At 41.4% G+C, this 19,276-nt stretch overlaps 1 protein-coding gene across 1 annotated transcript in view; it reads right to left on the bottom strand.

Annotated features, from left to right (window-relative positions):
- HCN1 (hyperpolarization activated cyclic nucleotide gated potassium channel 1) overlaps positions 1–19,276 on the bottom strand; it is a 302,768-nt gene that overhangs the window by 89,645 nt on the left and 193,847 nt on the right. The window contains exon 4 of the mRNA XM_030567585.1: positions 3,786–4,004. Within this exon, the coding sequence (XP_030423445.1) occupies positions 3,786–4,004 (219 nt within the window). The remainder of the gene's footprint in view (positions 1–3,785; positions 4,005–19,276) is intronic.

The following is a 19,276-nucleotide window of genomic DNA, read 5'->3' as shown; positions in this document are numbered from 1 at the left end:
AATCAATTTAAAAAATGCTAAGCACAGTCTTTGTAAGCAGTGTTTGGATTCTAAATTAACACCCATGTAGTCAAAATCAGATAGCATTACATAGCTTAAGTTTAGACATAATGGCAAAAAGATATTATCATTCAACCCTATAATTAAGTAATTTCTTGAACGCAGAAATGGATGGAGAAAATCTCAATTTTCTTTCTTTGCTGCAGTTTTGAACATTTGCAATCTTTTTCAATTCTTAAAGAAAACTGAAACCCTGTTGTTTTTATATCATCTTAAGATACTGTAAGGTATTAATGGTGGCACCTATAGAATGCCTTTTAATTACAGATTAACCATTTTTGATTTCAACAAAGATTGCAATGTTCCTACAGACTCTGATGATTACACTGATTTTTTCTGTCCATAAGAACACAAGAATGGCCATACTGAGTCAGACCAATGCTCCATCTAGTCAATATCCTGTCTTCCAACAGTGGCCAATGCCAGGTACTTCAGAGGGAATGAACAGAAGAGGTAATCATCAAGTAATCTATCCCCTGTAGCCCATTACTAGCTTCTGGCAAACAGAGGCTAGGGACACTTCAGAGCATGGCTTTGTACCCCTGCCCATCCTGGATAATAACCATTGAGGGATCTATCCTCCATGAACTTATCTTGTTCTTTTTTTGAACCTTGCTATAGTGTTGGCATTCACAACATCCTCTGGCAAAGAGTTCCACAGGTTGACTGTGCGTTGTGTGAAGAAATACTTCCTTTTGTTCATTTTAAATCTGCTGCCTATTAATTTCATTTGGGGATCCTTAGTTCTTGTGTTATGAGAAGGAGTAAATAAAACTTCCTTATTTACTTTCTTCACACCAGTCATGATTTTATATCCCTCTATCATATCCCCCCTTAATTGCCTCTTTTCTAAGCTGAAAAGTCCCAGTCTTATTAATGTCTTCTCAAATGGAAGCTGTTGCACATTCCTAATCTCTCTAGAGTGGTCAATTCATGTTTCTAAATAACTCTTAATAAACAAATGGATGTTTCCTTACCGTAAACTACAGAAGTTTTCAGATTTTGACAATTTAATATGGAGCTAACAAAATGGAATTACACCTATAATAGAAAAAGCCAACATATTCTAAAATGTATACCTGGGTAGCAATAGAAAACACAATGTTAACATTCTGCAAATTGACAAGTGGTCATTAAAAAAATCATACTGAAAATTCCCATATATTCTATCTGGCAATCCAACATTTTAGATGCATATTTCTTCTTTATGGAAAGAACATCTGTCAGGCTAATCTATTTGTTTCTTGAGTGCTGTTGCAATGGACTAGATCCAAAGCCCACCAAAATCAAAAGAAGACTTTCCAGTGACTTAATTGGGCTTGATATCAGGTTCTAGGTAGCACCATCCATTTCTTTAGCTTAGAAATATTTTTTGATTTTGTATTGTTCATCGGCTTAGTCTGTTAATTTATCATATATTTTGAAATGGATTCTAATGAAAGATTAAATAAAGGTCATATTCAGTTAGAGTATTGTGTATACCTCTGATAAGGATTGTTCCTTTAGCCTGCAAATTGGATAAATGGATGTTTCACAGACAGGGCTGGCTCTAGCCATTTCACCGCCCCAAGCATGGCGGCACGCCGCGGGGAGCGCTCTGCCGCTTGCCGGTCCCGCGGCTCCAGTGGACCTCCCACAGGCGTACCGGCGGATGCTCCATTGGAGCTGCAGGACCAACGGACCCTCCGCAGGCACGCCTGTGGAAGGTCCACCGGAGCCACCTGCCGCCCTCCCAGCAACCAGCAGAGCGCCCCCCGCGGCATGCCGTCCCAAGCACACGCTTGGTGCGCTGGGGCCTGGAGCCAGCCCTGTTCACAGACCAGTTTTTGCTGTAACATTTTGTCAATTAAAGATTGCAAAAGTTTCTGAATGATAAAAATAGTCTTATATTCCCATTGCCGGTAATTTGAGAAAAAGTAAATCAAATCTGCAGCCAAATTAGGATTATGTAATACAAATGTGGCAGATGTGGCTTTATACTGAATGAGATTTTGTTGTAGTTATTGCACTTTGAGTTCAAGATATTTTGAGAGAACTGATATGCATTATTAGATTTCTTGGATTTATATATTAGTATCTTCACATTGATATATCAGTCTTACATGCAGCATCATGGACTTGTTGGCTCTACTGTATGCAAAAAGAGGATATTGCACCTAATGAGGTTAAATTAAGGGCATTTTTGAAGAATGAGATTAAATTAGAAATGAGTGATGAGAAGGGAGATGGTGCTTAGTTTCAGATCTGTATTAGGTTCATGTAGACATGATTTTTGCATCTTTTTTTCCTATGTTGGTTCCTCTGCTCTGGATGAAATAATAATGTATATATATTTCTGTAGAATCCAACTGAATGCAGGTACTTTTACTACTTACAACAGAAAGCTGTTCCAAGTGGCATGTTTCCTGAAATCGCCATCTCTGCCCCCCACACAAATAGGAGCCTATTTAAAAAAAAGACCCAAAAATCGGAACTGTCCCTATAAAATCAGGACATCTGGTCATCCTAGCAAGATTTATCCTTTACTTTCCATAATCTCAGCCAAATTTCTTGTTCAGGGCCTCATTATATTCAGCTTGGACTACTGCAATATCTTTCTGTCTTGCTACCCTAGCACACACATACAAAATGCTCCTCTTTGCTAGTCAGTTTGATCATATCACTCCCTTCTTCAATTTGGCTCCCAAGGTGTTATCTCATGAAATTTGAGCTTCTTGTCACCACCTCCAAAACACTATAAATTGTGCACCTCCTTACTCTCCCTTGCAATGTTTCACATTCTCTCTGCTCTGCCAGCATTCCCACCCTCATCTATCCATTTGACACTTCTCCTTCATTTACCTCTGTGTTTTCATTACACACCACCTATGTCTATTACCACCACCTATGTCTATTACCACCTTCTCACGCTTGTCCAAAAGGCCCACTACCCCATCCACATTTAAGTCCCTTTTAAAGACCCATTTCTAGCACGCTGCCAACAGTAGATCTAATTGTATTACTTGAAACCAAACCAAACAAAAATAAAAGTCTGTTGGTCCCTTTCCCCTAAATTCTGCTGTCTACCTTTCTATCTTTAGACTGAGAGCTCCTTGGGGCATACCTTCCTTAATATTTGGAAAGCACCCATCACACTGTAGATGCTATTGTAAACTAATAAATATTATTTAAATTAATGTGAATAAGGACTGCAGGATCTGATCCTCTGAAGGATTTTCAGAGTTAGCTCTAGATAAAGCTCATTAATCTTGTCAGCCTAGAAGTCTCTAAGACATGGAACATCCTGGTAGTGCGTTGGTGTCTGAGAAGAAACAGCATCAGCTTCTAAATATATTTCAGAAGCTAATGAAAGCCGCTGCTGGCCACTGCAACAACATAATTTCCCGTGTTCAACTAGTGGTCAGAAAAAAGTTCCCATTGTCTTCAAGGACAAGAACTGATGCAATACTTTTACACTAAACAATAAATTAAAAATCACAAAATATTGTTCACTCATATCCAAATTCTCACCCAGAGCACAGGCACACAGATCTGCATATGTATTGACTACCATGGAGTTGCACCAGGGATGAATTTGGCCCATTCTTATATTTCTGCACATTCAGTAAAGTTAACTGCAGTATTCAACTCTACTAGGCTACAGCATATGAATTTGTGACTTATTTCACACTGAACACAACTTGATAATCACTCTTGAAATGGAAGATTCATTTTAAAGTAATTACCTTCTCTTGATATTGTCGTCGTGAGGAATCCAAAGACTGAATTAGGGCTGTGGCATGACCAACAAACATGGCATAACATGTGGCCCCTACAATCATACTCAACATGGTAATCCAGAGATCAGACATGCTGACAGGGGCCCGGGCTCCATAACCAATACAAAGCATGTGGCTCATGGCTTTGAAGAGTGCATACGAATACTGCTTTCCCCAGGAATCATTCTGCAAGAAAAGAGAAAAGTGACACAGCCAGCAAGAAGGTGGAGGACAAAGTATTTTTGACCTGTGTAACAGGAACATTATAGATCACTGGTTTTGAAGGAACATCCTGGTAATGTATCCTCTGTGTATAGGAACGAGATATTCTTTTAAAGTCCACTGTTACGTAAAGCATTGGGAAGATTGTCGGATATTACTTAGCACAGTGACAGAAAATAAGTGGACTATTTTAAAAACAAATATTTTTTCTCACACTTGTATGTTAACCTAATAAAGCTAAGGATAAAAGTCAATTTTACTTTAAAGTCCAGTGTGGGGAGTTTAGAAAGAGCCGAGCATCCAGACCTTCCAAGAACACACATGCAATATTTTGGTTTAATGTCCAGTAAGACAGATAGAAGTGATATAGTTCTTTCTTTCTTTCTTTCCCTAATTAATTGTTTATGTTGACATCTGTGAGTGTGATAGTATAGAAAATACACAAAGCTGTTTGTGGGTTTTTGGTTTATTACCACTTTCATTTGGAATTTTATTTTCTAATATTTTAGGCAAAATTCTTCTGTCTGTTGAAAAGACTTTCTGCTCCCCATCTGTGAACCCACCATTTCTGCAAGTAAAAACTTCAGCTATACAGACCTTTCAGGCTCAATTTGAAGAAATGTAATCAAACCTCTCTACTAATGAAAAGTATCCCACACTGTGTCCACCTCCAAGAGTTATTTGGTTCCCACACTGCCCTTTTATCCTGTGTTCTGCCTGCAATGAGGTTTCAATATAATAAGCTGTGGATGCCCTCACTCACAGTTACTACAAGAGCCATGCACTTTGTTTTAACAAGTTTAAATAGATAAATGTTATTTACAATACAACAGCATTTAATAAATATACAGTGCATCAACACTGGCTTATGGCAATTTTAACAAACTGCTACATCATTTTCAGCTATTAGCTATTTCACTTCCCAAGAACACCTTCGATTCTCATAGGTGAATGATGCGTTTTTCTACTTATTTTTCTGTCTGTGATATTCCTAGTATCAAAAACATGACAATTCACAAAGAATCTATCTACATATAATCTGCACTCATGACTTACAGCTCATTCACAAGCTTTTAAAACTGTATAGGTGTTTGCAAAGTGCTGCTTTAGTCTTGTATAGACTCAAAGGAGCTACATCTAAACAGGACCAGACGTAAAGCTGATAAAGGAGCCATGGGACTCATTTTGGATTTTTCCTATTTTCTTTGCCAGAGGAACACAACTAATACTGCTTTAAACCAGTTAACCATCTGTTGCTCTTATTAATAAATCGTGCTATGAATCTCACAGTACAGACAAGAAAAAAAATGATCTCTGCCACAGACAGTTTCCAATATAATGTCAGATATGACACAATGAGGGTGTGTCGGAGGAAAAGCAGTGATGACATCAACAAGATTCAGTGGTTACTCAGCAAAGGCCAGTGCACAGCACAACATAAGCAACAAATTGTTTTTCTCTCAGAGAAATTTGGGGAGGTGTAACACACACACACACATACACGTCAACTACATTCACTGGAGTCAGCACAGCAGAACTAGGTCTTTAGCAGTGATTTAAATACATACACTCAGATTTTGTTGCACAGAGCACTCATCCAGTAACCCCATTTTTTTTCTTAATAATCAATTAATTCCTAAAAAGTGATCTGGAAAATTCTGGTGTGTGTAAGAGAGATTGAGTAGGAGAGATATGCTGATTCAATACTATTTTTGGGAGGGAAGGTGGAGTCTCAACAGAATTCAAGAAGCTGCTGTCTTTGTTCATTGATCTGTCCCCAAAAATAGCATACGCTTAAAATAAAATGTGCTGTTTTCAGTTTTTTTCAAATTAAATACATCACACTAATACCAAGTTTAATCTACAGAAATAAGAATAAAGATGATCTCAGTATTTTCAATGCATGTTCTTTAAGCCTAGGGTTTGTCAGCATCAGCCTTAGATTTGTCAGTGTCACAGGTTGGAATTTTCCACAACCGGACACCAAAGTGCTGACCTTTGCTATAGACAAAAGTGCAGACTGCATCATTCCTCTGTTACCAGAGTATAGAATTCTCTGCATGCAGCATTTCCCCACCAACTCCAGAAGGCAATTTTACGTGATGCATTCTCAATTAATACTGCTGAACTACCCAAAGTCCATATTATGTAGTTAACCATGTTTTGTTTACACATTCAGCTTTTCTTTAATATAATTGTTGCCGTTTAAAATATTTCCCTAAATGACCCATATTCTGTTCCTGTTGTGGGGAAAAAACCCTCTATCCAGCCTTTCCAACCGGTAGGTAAAAAAGGGCATTTAATTTCTTATTTGACAGTGAGCTGATCACTAGTTCCAGATTAGCAGTAATCGGTTTAAACTGTTTTAAATGGAATGACATTAATTTGGAATAAACTATTAAAGACAGTAACTGTGAGAAATACCAAAGCTGTTTATCCAAGGACTGATTGCATAATCTAGCTTGATAACACTAGGAAATCCTCAGATGTCTAAAAGTAGTGATCACTGATCATTTACAATTAGTTTTGGGAGTATAAGCATTAATTTAGAGCTGTTATCCCACAGAGCACATTCAGCACAGTGCACTCTCGATGTTTAACGGTTTTATACATTGAGAGTACACTTGTTTCCTCTGATCGAAGGATGTTATCCTCTCCCTCAAACTCCACATAAGCCTGTTATAAATAACTATTTTATAATATGTTAACTTCCCAGCTCATAAGCATAATTTCACAGAAAGGTTATAAAACACATGTAGGTGACAAAAAGGAAAGCTAAACTATGTTGCTCAATGGAATAACAGTTTCTGTTTTAGTGGAATCTGAAGAGGTTATTACTAGAAGATTCTGTTGTCATCAGACAGATCAATTCTGCTCCCACATTGCAGTTCTTGCCTCAGGCACAGCTTATAATTAAGGCTAAGATTTTATCATAGTTATTTTTAGTAAAAGTCATGATGAGGTCACAGGCAACAAACAAAAATTCACGGAGCCCATGACCTGTCCATTACTTTAGTAAAAATAACGAGGGGTGGGAGAGAGAAGCAGGGCTAGGTAGAGGGGAGGAATGGAGTCCCATGGGAGGAGGGACTCATAGGCCGAGCCCCCCATCATGGTGCAGTGGCGGCAGCGGGGGGCGCAGCCACAGGGGGCACACAGCCCCACTTCAGAGCTGGCCCATCTACAGAACAGGGTTTGAGTGGCCCCGACTGCAGCCTCCACAAAGTCTCGACTGCAGCAAGTGGGGAGGGGGGATGACACACATCCCTGGGAAGCCGCAAAGAGGCGCATGGCCTGGGGTGCAACCGCCGGGCAGGGGTGCACGGCCCCAGCCGCAGTCTCTACAGGAAGCCGTGGTGCTAGGGGTTACAGGGTACTGGTTCCAGCCAGCCCCAGTAGGGCAGGGGCACACAGTCCCGCATCCTCCTCCTGAAGCCCTAGAAGTCACAGAGGTCCAGAAAAGTCACGGAATCCGTGACTGACATTACCTCTGTGACTAAATTGTAGCCTTACTTATCGTCAGTCGGCCTTCCCTTGCATTCAGATATAAACTGATTTAGAAATCTTGCAGCAAGCAGTTTATTTCAGAAATGGCAGTGGGGTTTTCCCATATTCTGATTCCACTCTTTCCCCCACCCCCACCCCTTCCAGATTATGCTAGCTGCAGGTGTCACAGGAAGGTGCATGTGAGTTTGCAAGGGCATGCTTTACTAACTGTGGACCAGACATATTTGTTTTGAACTACTCGGGGGAAATTAAATTGTTGTATCCAAAATCTCTGATTTTGTACCCCCCTCCCCACCCTCACCGCAATATTGCAGTAGCACCCAGGTCCCTGATCAGGGCTAGGGCTATATTGTGCTAAGTTATGTATAAACTGAGGTAGACATAGTCCTTACCTCAAAGAGCTTGCTATCTAATCAATGGAATATTTTCTGGAATGACCACTGTGTGAAAAGACGTGTATTAAGAGGGATTTGATAAAGGGAAATTGGGAGCCCATCATACTAGAATAGAAATAGTTTAAAGCGCTAGAGTTTTAGCTGGGCCCATTTTTGCTATAAATGCACTGTAATATAATGCAACATATAAAGCACTATAAGCACAAAAACAATCAACAAAAAATTCCACTTGAGTCAAAGAAAGTGTAAGGAGGCAGAATGTATCTTTACCAGCTGCGATGTAGCTCAATAGTGGCTCTAGAGAAATGTCTTACCAAAATCTTGAGGACATGAGCCAATGCTCATGGAGGTCAACTACAGTCTTTCCAACAACTTCAATGGGCATTTGATTAGGCTCTAATACCCTAAATTTGATTCTATTTTAACTTTCTCATTAAATATCTATTATCATTATCTAGAATACAACACAAGATGGGCACTTAGAAACTGACTTTGAAAAGTTCTTAAAATTAAAATTCAATTAAGAAACTAATCAATCATGCATAGCACAAGCATTTGCATAATATATTAAACACTCTTACAAAAATTGAGAGTTGAGAGAGGACTGGTAATTAACACTCAAAAGGAGGAGAAGGAGAAAGAGGTTTTGAATAAGAAAGACATGCCATACATTCGTTATCAAGCTCTGTGTCACCTCCCCTTTCCTTTCTCCCCTCCCCTCCAATATAGAAACTCTGAATGAAGTAAATATATAAATGTTTGTGTTGGTTTTCTTTTTTTAAATCCTTTCACTCAGTCTAGTCTCCTTAAGGAAATGCAGCAAGGCTGTTTTTCCACTATTCCGTTTTCCTGACATTCTCACTAGTACCTCGAGGGTAAAATCTTTGATTCCAAACCAACTCAACTTTCTTTCCATAGAATATTGCCCACAATGCCACAGAACATGATCAACTGTGCCTTTGGTTTTGCACACATTACACGGCCCATCTTTATGTCTTTTTAATATGTTTAACTTATCATTTAGGGCACAGTGACCTGTTCACACTATAAAATGACTTCACTTTTTCTGTTGTGGTAGTGGAGCATACTATTATCCTCAATTTTGAGCATACAAAACCTTCAACCTTTTGTTTCCTTTGCCCACAGTTCTCGCCATTTCTTCACAAGTGCCTTTTTGACCACACTTTTAAATTCTTCTGTACTTAAGGGAACGTTAATATCCACCTCCCTTTTTTTGGAGCTTGTTTTGATGCTTTGTCAGCCACCTCATTTCCAGGTATTCCAATATGCGCTGGAATCCATGCTGTTGTTACACAGATACCTGCTTGCATTATTTCCATAGTTAAGAACATTATTTCACTTATGTCATTTCTGCTTCCTAGAGTCTCTGTTCTCATTGCCACTATGATTGACAGGGAAGCAGATAAAATTACAGCTGCAGTTGGCTGCACATCTCTTACCCAGGTTATTGCCACTAATATCCTCATTAGTTCAGCCACCAGAATGATCACATAATTTGATAGCCTTTGAGATTTCTGGATTCCAATACTAATAACACAAAAGGCTGTTTTTACTCTACCTGTGCTGTCATATTTTGATCCATCTGGACCTATTTTTCATAAACAAATTCAGAAATGTCATTGGTCATAATGTGTTTTTATTCCTTCCCTCAGTTCTTCCAGCAGACCCCATTGGCCTGCAGCGGCGAACCGCGGCCAGTGGGAGCCGCGATCAGCCGGAACTGCAGATGGGGCAGGTAAACAATCCAGCCCTGCCCGCCAGGGGCTTTCCCTACACAAGCGGCGATCCCAGTTTGAGAAACGCTGATCTAATAGCTTCACCCTTAGATTTATAGGTGCTTCTCCAGTGGCTATTTGCAACACACACATTGGTATTATCATTGCACCACATGCCAATTGCAGAGCTGAGGCCTGGAGTAGTTCCAAGTTTCTAAGAACTGTTTTTGAGGTTGAACCACAAGCTTGGCACCCATAAACTGGTCTTATCAATGCTTTATACAATCAGTATCTTCTTATCTGCATCCCATTTGCTTCAAACTACACTATTAAGTAAGTTCATCCAACTTTTACAGTTTTGGGAAAGTCACATAGGTAATATCATACAATTTAATTCATCAAACACTACTTCTTGGAACATAAACTTTTTAACTATCTAAATTTTTTCACCATAAAAAAATAAGTTCCATTCTTCCCTAATTTTTTTCCTGTTAAAAAGCATTTCCTTAGTTTTTGCAAGTGAAAATTTAAATCCCCAATCATTTCCCCATTTGGAAATTCTCTGGAGTGTCTCATTTATCTTTTCCACAGCTATTTAAAGTCTTTTCTGCTTAGTCCATATAACACAGTCATCTGTGAAAAAGGAAATACGTACTCCCATCTGCACACTTTCTGTGAGGTCATTTATCATAATGGAAAACCAAGTAGGGCTTCTAATAACTTCCTTGAATTTGATTTTTAATCTTGTAGGTTTTCAATAAAGCTGTTCCTCCTTTCACTTGTATAATTTTGTCACTTAAAAAGTCCCTTATCCACCAAAACATTCTCCTTTTATTCCAATTTTGGCTGGTTTATAAAGGAGGCCTTCCCACTATAGCATGTCATATGTTTTTTCAATGTCCAGGAAGACTGTTATCATAAGAACATAAAAATGGCCACACAGGGTCAAACCCATGGTCCATCTAACCTAGTTTCCTGACTTTCAGCAATGGCCAGTGACAGATGCCTCAAAGGGAATGAACAGAACAGGGAAATTATTAAGTGATCCATACCCTGTTATCTAGTCCCATCTTCTGGAAGTTGGAGGTTTAAGGACACCCAAAGAATGGGGTTGCATCTCTGCTCATCTTGGTCAATAGACATTGATGTACCCATCCTCCATGAACTTATATAATTCTTTTTAAACCCAGTTATCATTTGGACTCCACAACATTTCCTGAAAATGATTCCACAGGATGACTATATGAAGAAATAATTCCTTAAGACTGACTGAAAAAAATACAAATTGTAATCCTGTTAACGTAAATATACAACACAGAGGAAGAATCAGAAACTTTCCCCAAAAGTCTTCAGAAGTACAGGAAGAAATATTTAATGAAAATAAATATAGGAGCTCATTTTCAAAGATTTCATAATATTAAATTTGGCTGGGCAAACAAGAGAAGAGCCCTAAGGTTCGTTAATTGATGAGGGAAAGAAAAACTCAAGGTCAAACCCAAGGCATGTGACTTAATGGTAGAGAATTTAAATCCTTCAAGAAACCTTTTGAATGAGAATTTTTAAAATTGGGGGATAATGACAGAGATTCTAAAATCTTATGCGGACTAGAAAGACAACAACAATTTTATTTTTCAGATAGTTAAAAGTTGATAGACGTGATGTTATAAGCATTGTAAGTTGACAGATCTGGAGTAATGAATCATTCCATTTATGAAATGTCATTATAATGCAAACATCAGGAAAATATTTGAATTTACAATGGTTGACAATGAGTTATATAGCACAACTCTAAGGATACGTCTACACTACGGGATTATTCCGATTTTATATAAATCGGTTTTATAAAACAGATTGTATAAAGTCGAGTGCATGCGGCCACACTAAGCACATTAATTTGGCGGTGTGCGTCCATGGTCCGAGGCTAGCGTCGATTTCCGGAGCGTTGCACTGTGGGTAGCTATTCTGTAGTTATCCCACAGTTCCCGCAGTCTCCCCCGCCCCTTGGAATTCTGGGTTGAGATCCCAGGGCCTGATAGGGCAAAAATCATTGTCGTGGGTGGTTCTGGGTAAATGTCATCACTCATTCCTTCCTCCGGGAAAACAACGGCAGATAATCATTTCACGCCCTTTTTCCCTGGATTGCCCTGGCAGACGCCATAGCACGGCAACCATGGAGCCCGTTCAGCTTTTTTTTTACTGTCACCGTATGTGTACTGGATGCCGCTAACAGAGGCATTACTGCAGCACTACAGAGCAGCATTCGTTTGGTTTTGCATGATAGCAGAGACGGTTATCAGTCGTTCTGTACGGTCTGCTGCCATTGTAAATTGGCAGTAAGATGACGGTTATCTGTCGTTCTGTACTGTCTGCTGCTATCCTGGGTGCCCCTGGCTGAGGTTGGCCGGGGGCGCAAAGGCAAAACTGGGAATGACTCCCCGAGTCAATCCCTCCTTTATGGTTTCTAAAAATAGAGTCAGTCTTGCTTAGAATATGGGGCAAGTGGGCTAGAGAACCAGTGTATCAGAGAGCACAGCCGCTCCATGTCAGATCCCACTGAAATGATGAGCTGCATGCCGTTCACGGGGGTTGCCCCTGCACAACCCCACCCGTTGCTTCCCTCCTCCCCCAACCTTCCTGGGCTACCGTGGCAGTGTCCCCCCATTTGTGTCATGAAGTTATAAAGAATGCAGGAATAACAAACAGTGACTTGTTAGTGAGATAAAATGAGGGGGAGGCAGCCTCCCGGTACTATGACAGTCCAGGCAGGACATTAAGCGGTGCAGAGGAGAGGAGCCCAGCATGCCGCTGCTATGATAGTCCAGGCAGTACAGAATCTTTTCTTTACACAGGAAAGGGAGGGGGCTGATGGAGCTCAGCCCCCAGTTGCTATGATGAGGACGGTTACCAGCCGTTCTGTACCATCTACTGGGAATGACCAGGAATCATTCCTATTTTTACCCAGGCGCCCCCGGCCGACCTCACCTGAGGCCAGCCAGGAGCTGATGGTGATGACAGAAATCAGTCATATTGTACTATGTGCCACCAGGGAGGGGAGAGGAGCGGATATTGCTCTTCACTGCTGCAGCATCGCGTCTACCACCAGCATTCAGTAGACATAGGGTGACACTGAATAAAGTCAAGTAATGATTTCTTTCCCTTTTCTTTCATGTAGTGTGGGGAGGGAGTAAATTGACGAGCTATACCCTGAACCACGCTGGACAATGTGTTTGAACCTACAGGCACTGGGAACTCAGCCAAGAATGCAAATAGTTTTCAGAGACTGCTGTGGACTGTGGGATAGCTGGAGTCTTCAGTACCCCCTCTCTCCCTCCATGAGCATCCATTTGATTCTTTGGCTTTCCGTTACGCTTGTCACGCAGCACAGTGTAGCCTGGAGATTTTTTTCGAATGCTTTGGCATTTCGTCTTCTGTAATGGAGCTCTGATAGAACAGATTTGTCTCCCCATACAGCAATCAGATCCAGTATCTCCTGTATGGTCCATGCTGGAGCTCTTTTTGGATTTGAGATTGCATCGCCGCCCATGCTGATCAGAGCTCCATGCTGGGCAAACAGGAAAGGTAATTCAAAAGTTTGCGGGGCTTTTCTTGTTTACCTGGCCACTGCATCCGAGTTCAGATTGCTGTCCAGAGCGGTCAAAGTGGTGCACTGTGGGATACCGCCCGGAGGCCAATATCATCGATTTGCGGCCACACTAACCCTAATCCGATATGGTAATACCGATTTTAGCGCTACTCTTCTCTTTGGGGAGGATTACAGAAACCAATTTAAAGAGCCCTTTATATCGATATAAAAGGCCTCGTAGTGTGGACGGGTGCACAGTTAAATCGGTTTAACGCTGCAAAAATCGGTTTAAACACGTAGTGTAGACCAGGCCTTAGAGGCAGTTCAAGGAGCAGAGTGATATAAACCTGACTAGCAACTCCACAGCAAGCTGACTTACTAGGAATTGTAAGTGGAATCTCCAGTTTGCAATGATATTTACAAGTATTCTACAAAAATGCAGCAGCAGCAGCTAGGGACCTAGTAGGAACTGGCATGTGTGAGTTCCGCACACAGCTCAGAGTAGACAACACATTATGCAGAGTTCCTGACCTGAACTGATAAAGTGTCTTAAAGATAACATAGAAAACATTCTTTGGCTTTGGAGCTTTATTCCTTTGGGAGGTGTCATCATTAATTTCAGAATCACTAGTGACTGCTGGAATTCATGTACAATAAATTACTAACTAGACAACATAAAAGACTATCACAAATAAGTCTGCCAAGAACAAAATAATTTTCCTCCAAATACTAATCAGAGCCTACTGTTTGTCTTCGCCAGGAACATTTTCAGTTTTAGGTCCACATAGACACACATTTATTTTACTCAGATAAGTAGTCCCAATGAGTAGTTCTCTTGGGTTGGCAGGATCAGGCCCTTAATAAGAAATTCAGCAAAGGAAATATTTGACTGTAGATTATAATTTTTTAGCAATTAAGTGGGAATGGTCAATAAGTATGTATTCTTCTCACTTTACGTATAGTGAAACAAAGGGTTTGTCTACAAAAAGCAGTTGCACTGGTTGAACTTCAGGTAAAAATTTAAACCAGATTTGTTAAACTGATGCAAACCCCTTATTTCAATTTAAGAGTAGATAATACTGGGATTTTTGGGTCCACATTTAAACTAAAGCAACATAATCCACCCTTAAACTGATATGAGTGTCCACAAGGGTATTGGAACAAGTCTAATTAAATCAGCTTAAATGAATGAAGTTTAAACCAATGCAACTTTCTTGTGTAGGCCTGAACTGACCTAAACCAGAAAGGCTAAGTGACTTTCAGAAGGCTACCCCAAAAAAACCCATGTCAGAACAGGGATTAGAATTGAGGATTTCCACATTACCAGACCTATGTTTAAGAATGAGACTTCATCTTTCTCTTAATGGCAAACCGCAGTTTTGTACAGATGAATGAAGGAAATACAAACGTTTCTTTCATTAGTCTAAGAAGGGATTCATTTTACACCATATCTTTTGACTGTGGGGTACATCGTTGTTATGGTCACAAATTCAGTACTGTTGTTAAGAGCTTTAAGAGCCCCTTCCCAGCTAGTTGACATTCTACACTATTGATAACAGGAAGCAACTGAGTTTCCATTCTAAGTCCTATTTTGGCACCATAAACAGAAAATGTATTGTCCTCAGAATGGATCAGGGTTCAAGGATAATTTATTTTCCTACCACATTTGAGTTTAATTGGAAGATGAGATCTTGAATTATGACACCCCATAAAAAGAGGTGCCCAATAAGGTTCAAAAAGTCTTCTAGGGCAAATATTTTACAAGCACCAAATTCCCACTTTCAAAAGTGATTTGGACATGTATTAGCCTGCGTCTCATTGAAATTCAGTGTGACGTAGGCATCTAAAGTAACTTACGCACTTTCAAAAAAATTACCTCCAACTTTGTTATTTTATAGGAAAACATCCTCTAATACAAACAAACGAACAAACAGAATGCAGGAAAGAAATAAAACAGCTAATTGCACTCCCTTTGCATAGCACCAAAATGTAGTTGACTAAATTCTAACTTTCAAAAGCTATACACTTTTGGATACAGAACATCAGATGGTTGCTGGGGATCTATTGAAAAGATCGGGTGTCAGGTCCTTTTCCTTGCAGAGATAAACTTCGAAACACACCTCTAAACTGTTGTTCATTCTCAAATGACACCAAGAACTGGTGGCCATGAGAAAACATACCTCACTGCACCTCACACTATCAGGCTCTTAATGAAGAACGAGCCATGATTGCCTTCATTAGGCTGTCTAGTCAGCAACTTCAAACAGTGTGCATATTGAGTAAAGAAGGTTTTAAAGCATCATGATCACTACTTAGTTAAAAATAAGGCATTCTAGGTTTTGTGACTAATAAAATGGAATTTATGAGCTGAGAAGGTGACTTTCAGGACATTGCTGTGATTTGGGGGAACAGATGAGACAGATTGGAGTTTCGGTGCCTTGTCTTAGGATTTTGAAACCTAGGAAATGCAGCCTGCATTTTTTAAGAGTTTATTTTTGTTCATTTTTTAAAAAAAATTCTAATGTTCTTGAAAGGTAACATTTCAGTGGTTTGAATGCATTTGCCTTTAACGTTAACTTCACCACAACATTGTTGGGGTTTTTTTGTATGTGACTGTATAAAATTTAACTAGGCAGCCAAAAATGGGCAAAAGATATAATTCCAATGCAGAAACAAAATTTGAAAAGATCTGTGGCCAATCTATAAACATTTTTTTCCATTCTTAGGTTTGCACAGTTTAGTGAATACAGTAAAGTGTTCAATAATAAGTAATAAAATTTCTGTAGGTCTAACTTCTCTTTAATCATTTGTGCATATCTCACCTTCCTATAACTCAATAATAATTATTCATGAGACAGCTGTTCTATTCATGGAACAATGGTAATGCTATTTAACTGCAGTAAACGTTTGGAAAGCTTATGGAATGCCTTCAGAGCTGTCGCATAAAAGGCAGGAAAGTATCTATGTTAATCTAAAAATTAAACCACAGTCCTTTGATTACAGGAGCTACAAAATTAGCCTGCAGAGCAAGTATAACAGCCACCTGCTGGATAGTTTAAAGGAATCCAGTATTGAAACTGAATATTCCAATTCTGTAATTTAAATTGATATTGTCATGATAATAGTAAGAAAAAACAACTCAGTCTTCTATGCCCTAAGAGCAAACACTGGGGAGAGGTAGTTACCTGGATGCAGGAAAGAAGGGGAATAATGGGAGATGAAGTCAATGAGTGATGGAACATTTTATTTAGTGTTATATTAGTCCACTAATCCTGTAAACCATTTGGAAGAGTCATCAGAAACAGAGACCTCATTCCATCCCTGAAGTGTTTATAATCTATGGTTGCAATCCTGCAACACAGTCCGTGTAGGTAGACTTTTAAGCCAGTGTAACTTCATTGAAGTCAGTGGGACTCCACCTGGGTGCGACACACCATGGCTACACTGGCACTTTACAGCGCTGCAACTTTCGCGCTCAGGGGTGTGAAAAAACACCCCCCTGAGCGCTGTAAGATACAGCGCTGTAAAGCCTCAGGCCATGTCTACATCTAAAATTTTGCAGCGCTGGTTGTTACAGCTGTATTAGTACAGCTGTATAGGGCCAGCGCTGCAGAGTGGCCACACTTACAGCAACCAGCGCTGCAAGTGGTGTTAGATGTGGCCACACTGCAGCGCTGTTGGGCGGCTTCAAGGGGGGTTCCGGGACCGAGAGAGCAAACCGGGAAAGGAAACCAGCTTCGCCGCGGTTTGCTCTCTCGGTCCCGGAGCCAGCCAGCAAACCGCAGGGAAGGAGACCTGCTTGCTCGGGGTTCCGGGACCGAGAGAGCAAACCGGGAACGCCGCGGTTTGCTCTCTCGGTCCCGGAGCCAGCCAGCAAACCGCGGGGAAGGAGACCTGCTTGCTCGGGGTTCCGGGACCGAGAGAGCAAACCGGGAACGCCGCGGTTTGCTCTCTCGGTCCCGGAGCCAGCCAGCAAACCGCGGGGAAGGAGACCTGCTTGCTCGGGGTTCCGGGACCGAGAGAGCAAACCGGGAACGCCGCGGTTTGCTCTCTCGGTCCCGGAGCCAGCCAGCAAACCGCGGGGAAGGAGACCTGCTTGCTCGGGGTTCCGGGACCGAGAGAGCAAACCGCGGCGAAGCTGGTTTCCTTTCCCGGTTTGCTCTCTCGGTCCCGGAACCCCGAGCAAGCAGGTCTCCTTCCCCGCGGTTTGCTGGCTGGCTCCGGGACCGAGAGAGCAAACCGCGGCGTTCCCGGTTTGCTCTCTCGGTCCCGGAACCCCGAGCAAGCAGGTCTCCTTCCCCGCGGTTTGCTGGCTGGCTCCGGGACCGAGAGAGCAAACCGCGGCGTTCCCGGTTTGCTCTCTCGGTCCCGGAACCCCGAGCAAGCAGGTCTCCTTCCCTGCGGTTTGCTGGCTGGCTCCGGGACCGAGAGAGCAAACCGGGAAAGGAAACCAGCTTGATTACCAGAGGCTTCCTCCTTCCACGGAGGTCAAGAAAAGCGCTGGTGAGTGTCTACATTGCATTACCAGCGCTGGATCACCAGCGCTGGATCCTCTACACCCGAGACAAAACGGGAGTACGGCCAGCGCTGCAAACAGGGAGTTGCAGCGCTGGTGATGCCCTGCAGATGTGGACACTCTCAAAGTTGCAGCGCTGTAACTCCCTCACCAGCGCTGCAACTTTCTGATGTAGACAAGCCCTCAGTGTAATCAGCGCTGCAAGCTACACCCGTAAGGGATGTGGTTTAAGTGCAGCGCTGGGAGAGCTCTCCCCCAGCGCTGGTGCTCTGACTACACTCACACTTCAAAGCGCTGCTGGGGCAGCGCTCCCGCAGTGCTGCCGTGGCAGCGCTTTGAAATTTCAAGTGTAGCCATACTATAATGAGTGGGAAGCAACAAACAGTACAGAGGGAGTGTAGAGGGGCAGGACAAGGTTTCTAGCAATGAAATTATGTGTTCCCAGTACAGACATATGAACATCTTGGCCATTCCTTTATATTTTTGTGAACGTGACAAAGTACAGAGTACTGAGAATAAGCTTTTCAATTTTCAGGGCAAACATTTGGATATTTGAATCTATCTCAAAAAAGAGAGGAACATACTGAAATTACAAAGTATTAAAAATATCCCCAAAGTCATCCATTTCATCCTCACCCATAATAATTTTACATTCAGCAACAAGTACTTTGCCCAAACCATGGGAACAGCTATAAGTACTAGGATGGTTCCCCAATGTACCAAGCTCTTCATGGGCCACCTTAAAGAAAAAATTCCAGACAAATGAACCATAAACCCATGATATACTCCTGGACAGACAACCTAAACTGCCATACAGAGTTCCACCACAACTTCATCACCAACACTCATCCATTAAACTCTCTCTAGAACACTCCCACACTAACATCAACTTCCTGGACAACATCATTAGCTTCAACAATGGAACCCTACAGATGATTCCATACAAGAAACCCATGGATCACCTATCCTCACAGATCCAGGAACCACCCCAAACACTCAGAAATCTGTTATCTACAGTGAGACATTCAGACACCACAGAATATGCTTTTAGGAAAAAGTCCAGGATATATACACCTTAACATAATTAAAACTGCCTTCAGCAAACAAGGACACTCCACCAAAGAAGTAGATCACATCATGAAATAGGCCACCCAAGTGCCCTGAAAGAACCTGCTTCAATACAGAAATAAAATTCCCTGCGATGGCATACCTCCAGTTGTCACCTACCACCCCACAATGGAACCCATGTGGGGTATCAAACAATTACAGCCCATACTCAGTGGGACCACATCCTGAAAGAAATATTTCCTGAACCCCCTCTTCTGGCTTTCAAAGAACCCGTTCCCCCCTGCCACAACCTGTCCAAGTTCATCATCAGAAGCAAGCTTCCCACAGACCAGGACACATTAACTCAAAGTGGCACCAGACCTTGCCAGAGCAACAGATGAAAAGCCTGTAGACATATCTACACTGCTATGATGATCAATACACCCCATACC

Source organism: Gopherus evgoodei, chromosome 6 (genome assembly GCF_007399415.2).
Source record: "Gopherus evgoodei ecotype Sinaloan lineage chromosome 6, rGopEvg1_v1.p, whole genome shotgun sequence".
Lineage (NCBI taxonomy): Eukaryota > Metazoa > Chordata > Testudines > Testudinidae > Gopherus > Gopherus evgoodei.
The sequence above is the reverse complement of the archived record's forward strand: the minus strand, read 5'-3'. Positions and strand labels throughout refer to the sequence as shown.